This window comes from Accipiter gentilis, chromosome 14 (assembly GCF_929443795.1).
Source record: "Accipiter gentilis chromosome 14, bAccGen1.1, whole genome shotgun sequence".
Classification (NCBI taxonomy): Eukaryota; Metazoa; Chordata; class Aves; order Accipitriformes; family Accipitridae; genus Astur; species Astur gentilis.
The window spans coordinates 8,115,354-8,129,093 of NC_064893.1; the positions used below are offsets into that span (position 1 = coordinate 8,115,354).

Below are 13,740 nucleotides of genomic sequence, written 5' to 3' on the forward strand. Positions count from 1 at the left end.
ATTCGGCAGGACAGCCCACTTGCGAAATGCTTTTAACTCACAAGTTGAGAAGGGCTTTGTATGATAAACTAAAGATTCAGGCCCTTCAAAATGCTAATTCTAAACCAGCTTTTTCAGTCCAGTATTTTGAATCTCCCTCCATGTTTCAACTTTCATTGTGGCAAGAAGTGATGGGCATGCTGTTTCACTGACAGTCACATAACAGGCCAAATACATTTAAAAATACATTACACAATACCTGTTTCAGGTGTGTTGCTGTCTGTTTTGGGTGGAGTGGATCGGTTCATGTGTTTGTGTTACCAAAGAATGGATTATCTGTGAATAATCTGTCGGGTGTTTAGACTCTCTCAGTCCCACAGAGGAGTTTGTGTTAAAAACCTGTTCAGAATCGTTGCTTTCACGGACAGGCCTGCTGTCCCCACCTTAAGAGTATGGTTTCAATTTTTGTTTCCAAGTATTTGACCTTTCCTTTGTCCACATAGTTTGCTTAATGCTGAGCTTATGAAGTGATCCAGCTTAGTCTGTCTGTATTAGTAATTTCTTCTCTGTGATATTTGACATTTTTTCTTACTTTGTGTTGTTTACAGCTTGATCAATGATGGTTTTCTCTTTACAATTCTATTTTGAGATTCATCTATTGATTTTATATTCATTTACTGAGTGCCCATATCAGTTTTGCATGGTATGAATCTCTTAATTAAAACTTCACTTAATCTTTTATTCTTCTTTTTCCAAGCTAAATTAGAAAATGAATTAAAATGCTGTGTTTGTTGATATCTGTTTTCTGTAAACACATGTGTACTCATTGTTCGGAAGATAACAGCAGCTCTAAAGAGAACTGACCACAGTTATCTTGGAAGGTAGATTAAGAAATGATATATTTGATGTAGAGGACAATGTAAAAATAATAAGCAGAGGAGTATGCCCAGATTATGGACTTTGTCCATAAGAGACATTCGTTAATTGGAGAAAAAAGTATTCGCTGCACCTAGTTCAAAACATTCAAAACACTTCTCACACTGTAAATTACTGCTATATTGTGTGAGTCAAGGGTTATCAAATTCGTTCTCATTAATATCAGTACTTGAAGAAGGCATTTCTGTATCAAGTCATGGTCAGGATCAAGTCCAGAGACAACTGCCAGGTTCAGACGAAGACCAGCAATCACTAGGCAAGCCCATAGTGACAAGGCAAGTCCAAGGTCAGGCCGGGAAGGCAGTCCATTGGGCTGGGTCTGAATCAGAGAGCTCCATGGCTGCAGTTCAGCTGCAGTGCTGCTCAGGTGGGAACACGCTAGAGAGCATCATCCTCAAAGGCGCTCCCAAGGAAAGGGGGGTGCCCCCCAGTGACACTGCCTGGCAGAGGTGTTTGGGAGGGAGTCTCTGCTGAAGATTCCTGCAGCTTTTTCTTGAGAAGCTTCAGTCATCTGAGGCTTCTCAAAGATCTGTATTAGCAAGCTGTCCCTGCAGGCAGGGGGGCAAACTCCTGGTCCTGACAAAAGAAAACTGCATGCCAGAACAAAAGGCACCCGAAGAATTGACGAAGGGAAAAAGTGTTGATGTTGTTACCTTCCCCAATATGTCATTATGTCTCTAGAGTGTGGGACTTAAACTCTACCACACAAAGCAGTGGAAATCATTCTTTGTGTCAGTGCAGTAATGTAGGATTTTGAAATCGAGTTTTGCAGCAGCCAGTGAAACTGGAGGTCTGTTTCTGCTGTTAATACTGCAACTAGTACTCCACACACTTCATCAGTGTAATTCCTCTGTCCTGTGAGTATGTAATGATAGTTAAGAAATGCCATTTCAACTCATAGAATAAGAGATTATCGTAATATCTTATTAGGTATTCAATAAAGTGCATCATTAGCCATTTTCTATTTTCCCATAGAGAAATCTGAAACCCATGTGTGAGAATTAATGCACTTGAATAGACTGATGAAACAAGCTTCAGTGAGGAAAAAGAGTGCCCTGAGCGCACACTGTAGGAGGTGGTAGCTTGACAATGTAAACCACATCACCTAACCTTTCCAGTTGTCAGTCCTGATCAATATGTGCGTCTGTTTCCCAGAAATCAATAGAGACATGGTTCTCACAGTAGCCATGAGACCCAAACTGACCGAGAAGAAAAATCATCTAAATAGCAAAACACAAGCCCATCATCAAGTCTGACAAATGATCAGCTAAAAAGGGGCTCTGATTATTTTTGTTCCATATCCCAACATTGGACGCAAAGACGGTTTTCTCCAGATTAAGCTGAAGACAACACATCACACATCTGAAGTCAATTACCCCACTTCCCTGCTTGTCCCCTTTCACAATGAAATTTGTATCTGTTTAGACTTCGTTGTAGCAACATCATCATTACTGATGCCTCATACAAATTCTAAAATCTGTGTGTAGTAAGTATACCCTTTAAAAGGTTATTCGTATATTTCTCTGATTTTTAATAAGAGGATTTAATAGTCTGTAATAATTTACAGGTTAATCTCATACAGCAAAAGCCTTGCAAAATGAAAGGGTTTGTACCACAGAAATGTGAAAAGAATGAAAATGCATTCTGATGGGAGGGCTTATTTGGGAGCGTTATTCTTTTACACATTCCATTTCTGTCTCAAATCACCCTTGCTTAACAGATGGCTTGGTTTTGGACCTCCGGCTTTAATCTTTATTGGTCCCAGAGTGATGGTTTTTGTGTAGTGTAGCTTCCTTTATTTCAATTTGAATATACTCGATAGTCAGCCTGCTGTAAGCCTCAGTGCTGAGGCTCATCGAGTCATTTTTTCCTCATTTGAAATCCATTGCTATTGTATGGAACACAGCACATTACAAGTCATGGTAATACACGTTTTGTATCATTTTTATTTCCAAAGGATCAGATACCTTCCAGATTTGGAATGGTGAGCGATTCAGGAGCAGTGTGACTACCATGCAAACAGGCTAATGTCCGTATTCATATATTAGTGCTAGTTGTGGCTTCAAAATTGTGCATGCACACTGTGTAATTGAAAAAAAAAAAGAGACAAATTTTTTGAGACAGCAGGATCTGACATAGGTATATCAGTGTTGTTATCACGAATTCATGGCTCTCAATACAGCAGTAGAGGCACAATGGAAAGGGAAAAGTAAAGCTGAATGTTTTGAGGTTCCTCAAGGGTTTGTGGGGAAAGAAAATCAACAGCAGCAGCAGCTGTTGCAGCAGTCTCATCAACAAAAGAAAACCCTTGTGCTCCTCAAAACCAATTTCCAATTGTGCCATGGTCCATCTTCCGTATGAAGTGCCAGATATTAAGTTCTCATGGTGGAGAGAAGACTGAAGTCCTTCTGGCTCTTATAATAGCTTTTTTCTTGCAACTTAAACTACTGCTGGTTGTGCTTGGGGGCAGGGAGCAACAGTTGGAAAGGAGAAATGCTTGAGAGAAGTATGGGACCTCTGAGGAAAGACTGCTTGCAGAAAAAGCTTTCATCAGTTCTGCTCACTAGAATGTAGCTTAATTTACCTTGGGATCTTGTTAGTTTTAGTTCATTTGTTAGCAAAATAATGGCATCAACTCTTAAGGAGCTGTCATATTTAGTTCTATGTAGGCTGTTACTACTGCAAATCAGATCAAATGGATCAGAAAGACACCCTATGCTGAATAATGTAGATACACATAAGAATGTTATCTATTTTCTTCTCTGTATAGGTTAAAGGCACTCCTATGTGAGTGTGCAAAACAAGATCCCAAGAATTATTTGGTATTTTAAATTTATTTAAGGAATGTTTTGATTATCTTAATTACATATTAACAGCAAGGGAATTCATTAAAAATGTGATCACAGCATGCGATTCTGTGATACCAGTATCATTGACTGAACTTTTTAGAGAGCTCATTTTTGCATTTGCCCTGTTACCTCATAATGTATTGCATGCCAGCTTAAATGACCCTTGTTTTACACTGTCTGATATAATAATTTGAGTTTGATTTTACAGTCCCCTATAAATCATACTACTTATAAGAGTAGTCATTGCAGTGCTAATAACCACAATTTCTGAAATCTTCCCAATGGATCTCTGCTGCAAAATGAGGCTGTGACTACAGAAAACTTCAAAATGCATTCTCTTACTGTTGAAATATATTTTTTTTATGTCCTTTTTAAGAAGTTAAATAAGTGATGGACTTTAGCTGCATTTACCTGCAAAGTGTCGGTGGTAATGGGTACATGTATGTGTGTATGCTGTTTACCTGTCCATCAAGGTTGGGTAGAGAAAAGTTTATCAACTGTTCACAAGAAGACATTCCCCCCTTTAGCAAAATCATGGAATCCTTTGATTTATTGTTAGTATGTTCTTTCCAAGACCATGACATGGAAATGTGCGTTTTATCATGACCTGGCTGGGCAAACTTCAGGTGGGTCGTAAGCTCGTATCAAGTCTTTCCCAGCTTTGTTGTTGCTGGCCCCTGAGCTTTCTGGGGTATTGCTAGCTGTGAAAAGCCTATTCATACTGCAATTACACTTTCTAACTGTGATTTAGACATCCTGTATGTCCTCTTCCCAGAAAAAACACTATAAGCCCATTGTTTCAGCACACGTGGTAAAAATTGTAGTGAACTCTTTTTGTAAAATACGTATGTATGTAAATGTTCTTTTTATCCCTTGAGTGACATTTTATTGTTTAAAAGTACTTACTTTTCCTTTTCCCCTTAGCATTACCTTAAGCAAAGACACTGTTCTTTGGCCTTAAATGATCCAGTGAATTTACAGTACACAATTAATTGCAACACCTGCAAGTCTGGCACCCTATGTTGTTAAGGGTAGTAGGGGCAGTGGTGATTTTATAATCAATTCACTTTAAAACCCAGCAAATAGTAGCATACAAGGACATTTGACAGCTGCTTTCCCCAGCTAAATCTCACCACTGAGACTTGATTCCAAGAAAAATAATAAGTCAGGCTTGGTTAGCAGTGCTGCAGCTTGGAATACGAGTCATGACAAGGGAAAAAATCATTTTTACTGGACTAGGTTTTCATAAGCTGGGGCAAAGAGTTAATCTCTCCAATGGCAAAATAAAGCTGTCAGACAGCTTTTCCTAAGTTGCCATTGGATATCAATATGGCAGTTCTCCCTCCTGATCTTTTTTATAGATTGCTAATTCTGAATGAAAAGTCATCTTTGCCTACATTTTTGTGGATCAAGGCAATGAAATTTTAAGAAGCAGTTGTGATACTAGAACAAAAATGCAGACTGCTACTCAATAACAAGGAGTACCCCTCTTGCCTTACTTAAAAGATGCTTTAAACAAATGTCTAGTATCTAGGATAAGATTCTGTATTTGCTGTTTTATATTTTGAAATTGATATATACATATATGAAATAAGTTCTCTGAAAAATTAGTAGGCAAATATACAGGCACATGAGAACACTTTCATCCACAGAAGAACATAGCAGTGGCCATCAGCGTGAGGCATGAGTGCCGGTAAGCAGGCAGTAATTTTGTTTCTCAAGCACTTGAATAGATTCCCTTCTTCTCTGTCTTTACTGGACATAGATGAGAAAATCTAGGCTTTTATCAGTTAGGCCTGTCTATGTATCAAAACATAACTGAAGCCTAAGAAGTATGGTGAGGACTGATCTCAGGAGTCTTCTCTTCCATGATATGTGGGAGAGCCAGGGCTCCTGGCTGGGCATCTAAATGTCTGATTCCAGTTCCTGATACCATGGAAGTTCTTCTAGTTTGGGTTATGGAGATGCCTTGCCTCCATTGCAAAATGCACTGCTTTAGGGCTGTGGCAGAAAAGGACAGCAATTAATTCCTAGGTGCTCTTAAGAAAACAGTGAATAGGGTGTGATATTGAGATTTTGCTATATTTATTTTAGTATTATTATTATTTTTTATTGAGATTGAGACTTTATTGACATTTGGGACAAAAAAACGTAGGCCCCACTGTATGTTGCAAATACAGCTGGTCAGTAGTTCTCAAAATCCCCCTACTAAATTGAAAATGTTCTTTTGAATATTTCAAGGTAAAATAATCAGCAATATTTTGTATGCTTTTCACAAGTATTGTCCAATATTTATCTTCATTTTCTATTAAAATCTTAACAATATTTTTCATTTATAGATTACTTTTTAAGTAAGACATAATTCTGAATGTCTTAATAAGGAAAAAAAAACCACCTCCTTCTAAATGTTGTTGCATTAAAATGCTTTGGCCATGAATTTAGACACCAAATCGTATCAATTCTTATATTAATAAGCAGGCTGAGAAATCACATATTTCTGTTTCTGAGCAGACTTTAAATCTTAAATTTTCACACAGTTTACACTGCTTTTGCAAATAAATAGTACTGTCAAACAGACCAACCGCCTTGGTGAGCTTATAAAGAAAACAAATGTTCCAGGCTAGTCATAGTAAAAGTAAAAAGAAAAAAAAAAAAAAAAAGAATTTATTGGATACTAGCACCATGAAAAAAGAACTAAAACAGACACAAGTACCTACAGAATGAAAGTTATCACAGATAACAAACTACAAGTTTCAGGTCATACTTCCACTAAACTCACAGGCAGCTATAAATTAGGTAGTCCTAGTTTTCAGAAGTGACCAAGGGTTCTTTTCCATTGTTTTCCTTTTGTTGGTTTGGTTTTGAATCTCTGTTTTCTACCCCAAGTTTCCAATGTGCTCAAATGCCCCATTTGTGTTGCTGTGAGGGTTTAACAAATCTAATTCCTAGTCATTAGTAGAATGATGACCACTGATGCAACCTCTTTTTGTACATACTCAGCACTCCTTATACTTTTCCGAGTCGGTTGCAAAGAAAAATGATTTATCGGTTAACAAAATGATAATAACAACATAAGAATTTACTTCAATTAAAAATTTCATATTAAATTCATGTGTATATATTGTACAATGCAATAGAGGGCAAGAAGTATTACTGAAAAAAAATGGAAAATTGAGAAAATATTAATTAAAAGAAAAACAATCTCAATGCTATCATATATAGATATATATGAATCGTCATTTTATCTTAGAAGGTTCACTTGAGTCACTTTCTGCACAGGTATTTTCATTGAAATCTGGAAATGTGGCCTGCCAGCCAGTCTCTTCTCTCAGCTCTGTTCTCTGAGTTTCAAATAATTCGGACTTCTAGGTGATCACTTAAACTGACACAGCTTCCTCACAGTCTGCCTGGAGTACAAGCAGGAGCAGAATCTGCCCTGAGCATCTTCAGTCGGGAGTTTCTGCTATTGCCATGAAACTCCTCAGCAGCTGCACGTTCAGTCTAGCTGTGCACTTCCAAGACATAAGGCAGGGGCAGCAAACCTGTGAATCAGCTCCATATTCGTCCTAGGTTTATACATCATAATAAACATGAGAAAAATCAAATCAGCACAAAATAAACTAGGTCAGCAAAGTCCGCCCAGCTTTGACACCCTTGACTTTAATAATCCTAAATTGGAACATGTGGATGTACTTACTGCATGAGTGACATCAAACCACATTTGCTTATTTTTTCCAAATATTAAGTCTTCAAAAGCTGAGATAAATGGCTCACAGTGTTCATAAAAATGATTTGACCTGAGTGGAATAGATACTGCTGATGGTGTAAGGAAAAAAGATGGCAATAAGAAGCAAGGTGAAAGCCATGAAGCGCGCAGCCATATTAGCATGCTGAACTTTTCAAACAGTGACAAAATTATTCTTTCAGTGACTGTTTCTTCAATGCAATATCAGACAGAATTCCTGCACAGGCTCTAATGAACCATGACCTAAAATCATGTTACCCTTGTGTGAGGCTAAATGTACCGTATGTTACAGTGTAGCTTAATGCAGCATGGACATGTAAAGAATATACTTCATTCAAAACCAGAAGAATTATACCTGCCTTTCCACATGTGCAGACTGACTTTTTTTGAAGTTTTGTCTTTAATTTCATCATCTTATATTATTGCTGGGAAATAGCTTTCATTTCTACCTATGATTAATTTAGGTTTCCAAAACTGTAATACATTTTTGAAAGCCCCTATCTTTGGGCCTATTCTGCCGATAACAAGAACTGGGCAGTTAATTCAACCTGTGCTGTTTAATCTGTTCCATTAACAAAGAATTGGAGAAGTGAACAAAAGAATCTTTTCTGAAAATAATAACAATTTTACACGTAGTGTGATTGTTGTTGACATCCCTTAGTATTCATTAGGGATTTTGTAATATTAATGGATAACTGGAATGGTCCCATTTGGAACAGAAAAAAAAGTTCAATTCAAAGCTATCCAGTCCAGTAAATTAACACCTCATGTCTTGCAGGGGAACAGCTAAATGTAGTCCTTAAAGTTAGGCAGGGTCCCCAGTGAGCAATTTTCACCTGTCTTGATTTTCAGAGGTTCTGAGTTTCAGTTTGAAAGTGTTCCTAGTCTTTCTGTATAAACCATTCCCTTTAATTTTAAGGACCAGATAGAGGTCAGGAGAATTTCCTGACAGGCAGAAGCAGGATAATCCTTATCCAGAACAAGTCATAGCTCGCTTTGATTCACCACGAGAGGCTGCAGATGCAGATAGAATATACAGGTTCAGAAAGGAATTAGGCAAATTCATGGGCAGTGGATCTATAAACAGACACTAACAGGAAGAGGCAGACATATACCCTCTAGCATCCTTATTGCAGTGACGGATGCTGAGGGAGTGCAAAGGTAATCAACCACAAGCAATAACCAAACTCAGATCTTTTCTCTAAGTATTGCCTCCCATTGCCCCTGTCAGGCACAGAACTCTGGGTGAGACAGGCCACGTTCTTAGCAGTGCTGCCAATATTAATTTCTCTTGCTATTTTTCCCAAAATAAAGTGCTAGGAATGGGAAAGAGCTGAGACAGAGAACCAAGGGAAGAGCCTTGGATAGTCACCGCATTTGCTCCTTTGTTTCCAGAAGTTGGAAAAGGTGTATGAGCGTAATGGCTGGAGTGGACAACAGCCTCCTCCCTTTCAGCAGAAGCAACACACTTCCAGTCTTCCTTTGATAGCCGTGGGAGCCAGCCAGGGTTTGCAGATCCTTGTTGCAAGAAGTGCTGTCTTTTAATGAAGGAACAATGAAGAGACTGAAGGAAAATTTGCTACAGGGAGGAGATGATAAATGAAAGAGAAGCATTTAGCTTCTCCAGGTAGTTTACAAACAAGAAATAGAGTCATCAGCCCTCTGAGGGCTGTATTGTGAATGGAGCCTACTGAATGCAGAGTGCCATGGAGCATCTGTCCACTTTATTCAGTTCCCTACTCTGAGTTCTTTTGGTATTGCGGCTTCAGGTACTGGTACTGAACAGCTTTGATATAACAGCACTAGAATGTTGAAAGTAACACCATTGTAATTAATCAGTTGCATTTAAAAATAATAAAACCAATTGGTTTTATTAAACGCTCAGTAGAATGTAAAGTGTACTTTCAAATTTCTACGTTTTGAGACTGTTCAGCTGTGTTAGAAATAAATATATTATTGGCTGTTAAGAGTTCAGTTCATACTACATTAACTTTCATTGGGTATGTTTTTATATTAAATGAAATGGTTCACACAAAGATACATTTATGAGATGAAAAAGGAATCACTTTTTTATGACACTCAAACATCTGTGAGAATACAAAAAAGTTCCCTTCGTCCTTTATTTTTTTTCTGAATATTCTGTAGAGGGGGAGCACTTCTTGATAGAAAACACTGATTATTAGATTCTTTACATACTTTGATTTAATAACCTGGGCTAACATTGCACATGGATTTAAATAAGAACTCATATTTTGCATTAATTTTAACCAAAGTCCAGCACTTGCAAAGCCATTGCAACCACTGTTAACTGTATTGCATGTAACTGTTAAAGGTTTTGTGTGTGTGTGAGAAAGAGAGAGAGAGAGATCTGAATCACTAAAAATACAGTTTGAAACTGATGTTCCAGCCATACTCCTATGTCCACATGCCCCATTAACATAAGATCAGCCATTTTGCCCTTAGAAGGCTGTTCTCACACCACAGCTATTAACTTTGTCAGTAAGTTTAATGGACGTCCTAAAAGCTGGATATCTTTGTCTATTTTCTTGGTATCCACATCTTACTTTGATACCATCATTACTTTTCTGCTAAGTGACCGAGTTTTAAGCACACAACACCTTGCAAGTGGCTTCTCTTAAAAAAGGAAATGGAAAGGCATCCTGGTCATAACTCAGTACACATAAACTGAAACACTTCCTCCAGCAGCTCTCGAAGGAGAGCTGTTTTGTGCCCAAAGAGCAGTTCTGCATCAAGACTTGATTCTAATCAAAATCCCAAGGCAAGCAGAGAGTATCTCTCCTGCTCCTCCTTCTCGTGATGCTATTTGTCCACAAAAGTCTGGGGGGAAAAAACAGTCAATAAATGGCAACAACAAAAAAGCTATCCCATGACTCAAAATTTGTTCCTATGGTAAGAAAAGTTAACTTCACAAACAGAAGAAATACCTTCTGGTATTACTTGTCATCGCAATACCCTTGACAACTTATATGTATAACTTCTTCCCACCACTGCTTTTTGTCCTTAAACTGAATTTATATACTTCGAATGCCATAAGATCAATAGTATTGATATTTTAGCAAAATAATCATGTATGATAAAATAGAATTACATCCATTAATGATCAGTCTTCATGTTGGAGTGCACCACTACTTTCTACTTGGATCAGCCCTTTCCAACAGCTTCCAAAGCAGGAAGAAAAAAAAAAAAAAGAAAAAAAAAAAGAAAAGCACTCTGAAGCAGGAGGATTCACATCCTCAAAAGGAGACTACGGAGGTATAAAAGAGGGTGAAGTGTGAGAGAGGAAGTGATCCTATTTCTAAATATTTTTTTACCTGCGTGATACATCCTCCCTTCTAGCCTTTCTTTTCTATTGTTCTTTTAGTCTCTCCACTGCAGGGTTTTACTATTTGTTACACCCAGTCATATTGGTGTCTGCAATCTACCTGCATAGCATTGCTGTTATGGAGCTTATGAACTCTAGACAAAATGCTGCTCATCATTTTATTGACTGACATGTAATTCTGCTATCACTTCCATGCTCTTCATCATTTCTACCTGTTTCTGAATTTCTAATTCTCTTTTTGACAATTCTAAGTAATTAATTTCCTTCTAGTGCCTTAATTAACAGTTTTGCTTCCCAATGAAGTGCTTGCTGACTGAATCGTGCAATGCTTTGCTTGACAGGAAGGGTGTAAACAAAGAGAATTTTGACTAACAGTCAAAACCACAGCATTTCTACTACAGCATAAAAAATAACTTTCAAAGACGAAAGAAAAAAAAATAAAATAGGAGTTTCAAATATCATTAATGCTGTAGTTGGATCCTGTATCAATAGAAGTGATTCTGTCATTCACTGTGGAAAGATAACATTTATCCTTACATGCTTATTAAATAATCTTTTGGAAGCCAGGGCTATGTACTCTCATATCTGATAGATTGTATTGCAGGTTGGAAATGCTGCTGCAGCATTCACATGGCACACTCTTTTAACTCGCAGCACTTAGTTCCATGATAATCGAGTCACAGAAGCTAAAATGACCAATTTAGAGTCTAAGAATTGGGTCACGCTATTACCATACCCATTGCATTAGCACTAGAGCTGAATGGTCATACTGTGCAGCATAATAACATCTAATAAAAACCGTCAGCTGCCATGAATTCTTCACATTGTATTTTCAATAGTGTTATTTTATATGATGTTTAACATTTCAAAGCAATGAACAAAGCAAGTGTTGTCAGAGAGCTGTGTCTTTTGGGGTTTTGGTGGTTTTCTAACGTGTGCAGATATTTGGTTATTCTCTCCATCTCTGGCATTTAATTTTCTTTAGAGTTCTGTGTGAATTACTTTCAACATATGTCTGGGATAAGTAGATTTATGATATAGATGATCAAATCTAATTGTGAATTGACTATTTTTGGGATTATGGATGTAGTTTTTTAAGATGTATAAGTGAGATGCACAATCAGAAAATTTTGAAAAGTAGAATATCTGTTATGTAGGATTTTACTTGTAAAATTTAGTAATAAGTGAATTCCATGCAAATAGCTTCATTTGATTTGATGAGAAAATACCAGCGGCAGATTAGATGAGGGGGGAAAAGACATTTTAAAGAAACATGTTTATAGGCTGAGTTCTATCATGTTTTCTAAATGTGAAAAATCACTGAGAAAGTACATTGAGATTGATTGAGTTATTCACATGGGCTTGAAGTTAAGCTCATATTTAAGTTTCTTGCTGAACTGGAAGAATAAAAAGAAACTTTTCAGTAAGGGCATTTTTTCAAATTAGAGAGGGTTTTATTTATTTATTTATTTACACATATGAGGCTTAGTTAGTCTAAAAGCATTAGAAATAAACTTAGAGTAGTATATAAAAATATCAAGTTACAGACCCAATGCCAAGAAATATGATTATATCAAAGTTCAGATCACCTTTGCACAAGTATTAAATACAAAAAAAACCCACCAAACCATTTTTTAAAAATGGTTAAGATTCTTTTGGAGTTTGACAATATCTCTTTACGCTTTGCTTTGTAGCAGCTGGAGAAAGCATGACAAACATGTTTGTTTTCCAGTGAAGACAGATTAATTTCCAATTAGAAGCTGTTATTTAAAAAAAAAAAAGGGGGGGGGGGGAGAAAATTAATCCATCTTTCTGTGCAGCATCTGTGGTCAAATATTGAATAATCCATCTGATAGCTTAGTATATGAATTTGAAATTAATTGGAAATAATTACGGAAGCTGTCCACATATTTTCGTTATATAAACTGAGAACAGTTAATAAGCTAAGCAAAGAGCATACAAGATAAAAAATATTTAATTAATTTCAATCATTACAAATTGCATGAATACAGAAAAAAAAAAAAAAAGTGTTTTGTTTACCTGGCAAGGTCCTTTGAATTGCTCAATAATAATGAATGCATTTGTTTGCCCTAAATGTGGGATGGCTGTCCAGTTATGCGTTGTTAACATCTGCATATTAAACATCTGAGCCCAATTAATGCATTATGGAGCTCTACCTCTTTGATGCATCATAACCTTGCATTTTCATTCCTTGCAGAAGGGAATCCATATACCTGGTGGGTTGGAAAAGCCAACGAGAAGCACTACTATTGGGGTGGATCAGGACCTGGCATTCAAAAATGTGCCTGCGGCATTGAGCGCAACTGTACTGATCCCAAGTACTACTGCAACTGTGATGCTGATTATAAGCAATGGTGAGTGGTTTACAAGAAGGCAGAGTGAAAATGACCAGAATCTATTAACTTTTACAACACTGCCATTATTTTGAATGTCTTCTGTTTATGTATTTCCTTTCTTACCAAAGAACAAAGGCAAAAATACTGTATTTGTGATCCTTCCTGCAAACTATCTACCCATCTCTTCATTTCCATTTCATTCATGGTATTTGTGACTGCCAAATATAAGGAGTATATTTGTGTTTTCAAGTCAACTGAGCTATAGAAAAGAATTCTAAAATTGCAAAGTCAGGTCCTACTAGGAAAGGCCAGCATTTTGGCTGCCCATGCAACTTTGTCTCCATCATATTCAGTTATATTACAATACAGTATTTTTCTCTGGAATTTTATTTTTTTCCTCTGAATTTCTCCTTTTTGGAGTACTATTGCTGCATTTGCATATAAAATGTGAGAGATACGAGTTGAAATCCCTCATCTAGTGACTCCAACCCTCATTATGTATCTTTCATGAGAAAAATGTGTTAAGGACTA

General features: G+C 37.0%; 1 protein-coding gene across 4 annotated transcripts in view; it reads left to right on the top strand.

Annotated features, from left to right (window-relative positions):
• CNTNAP2 (contactin associated protein 2) overlaps window positions 1–13,740 on the top strand; it is a 1,223,788-nt gene that overhangs the window by 985,892 nt on the left and 224,156 nt on the right. For all 4 annotated transcript variants that reach the window (XM_049816392.1, XM_049816394.1, XM_049816395.1 and 1 more), the window contains exon 14: window positions 13,071–13,227. In XM_049816392.1, coding sequence (XP_049672349.1) covers window positions 13,071–13,227 — 157 coding nt within the window. The remainder of the gene's footprint in view (window positions 1–13,070; window positions 13,228–13,740) is intronic.